Source organism: Naegleria gruberi, assembly GCF_000004985.1.
Source record: "Naegleria gruberi genomic scaffold NAEGRscaffold_430, whole genome shotgun sequence".
NCBI lineage: Eukaryota > Heterolobosea > Eutetramitea > Acrasida > Naegleriidae > Naegleria > Naegleria gruberi.
In genome coordinates, this window is record NW_003163030.1 from 1 (window position 1) to 1,180 (window position 1,180).

The window sequence follows — 1,180 nt, forward strand, 5'->3', positions numbered from 1 at the left end:
TGATGTATAGAATTTTTGATCATTTGAATATGATTTAAAAATCCATCCATTCCCCATTTGTTCAATAAATTACAAACAATAGTTTGTGATAAACCACAACTATGTAAATTACTAGATTGAATATGTAAAACAATTTGATTAATAAGTTTAACTGGACCAGTAACAAAACCCAATCGAATACCACTACTTAAAATCTTTGAAAATGAATCAAATCTCAAAACTCTATCATCTGTATCCATACTTAAATAAGAAGGAACTCTTTCAATTGATGACGACATTTCCTTATCATTAATATCATATAAAGACAAATAATAGTATGGATCATCTTCTAAAATTAAGAAATTATACTTTTGTGAAATTGCATAAATTTGTTTCTTTCTTTCCAAAGTTTGTGAACAACCAGATGGATTTTGACCATTTGGAATTGTGTAGAGGAATTTAATCATACTATTTGGATGTTGTTTTTTAAATTCAATAATTGCTTCTTCCATTTGTTCAGGAATAATACCATGAGCATCTACATCAACTTGAATCATTAATGGATTTAATGTAAATAATGTACTCAATGATCCAGAATAAGTTGGTCTTTCAATGATAATTGCATCACGAATTTTATCCATTTCTTCTTTTTGTTCATTATTATTATTATTAATATTAATATTATTATTATTATTATTAAAAAGATCCAAGCCTTGTAATTGTACATTGTATGGATTTAAAAACATTTCAAAGGCTTTTGTTAAACCATCTTGAGAACCACTTGTACAAATAACATCCCACAATTGTTTGTTTTCATCGGATGGTAATTGATGAGTTACTTGTTGATGTTTTCTCATATATTGTGTGAGTGAAGGTAAACCTTGACTTGGATGATATTGTAATCCATCACTTAATTCTTTACCTCCAATTTCTAGGCTTGTTTGATTATTTAAATCAACTTTAATAGATTGAAATGGAAATGTTTGAGAGTTTGGTAAACCACCTGCAAGTGAAATCATACCAGGTAAATTCATAATTGGCATGAGTGCACGAATTGGACTTGGTTTTCTCAATTTTGAAATTACTGAAAAGAATGGTGTAAAATCTGTGATACGATTCACTGCTGTTGTTGTTGTTGAGGCCATTTTTTTAATTTGTTTTTTTCAAAGGCTCTTAAAAATCAAAAAAGGTTAGATTCACT

General features: G+C 28.0%; 1 protein-coding gene across 1 annotated transcript; it reads right to left on the reverse strand.

Annotated features, from left to right (window-relative positions):
- Positions 1–77: 77 nt before the first annotated feature.
- NAEGRDRAFT_76772 (uncharacterized protein) lies at positions 78–1,022 on the reverse strand (the record flags this gene model as incomplete). Its single annotated transcript, XM_002668271.1, has 1 exon — positions 78–1,022. A coding segment is annotated over one exon (945 nt), but the record flags the coding sequence as incomplete, so codon positions are not given.
- Positions 1,023–1,180: the final 158 nt, after the last annotated feature.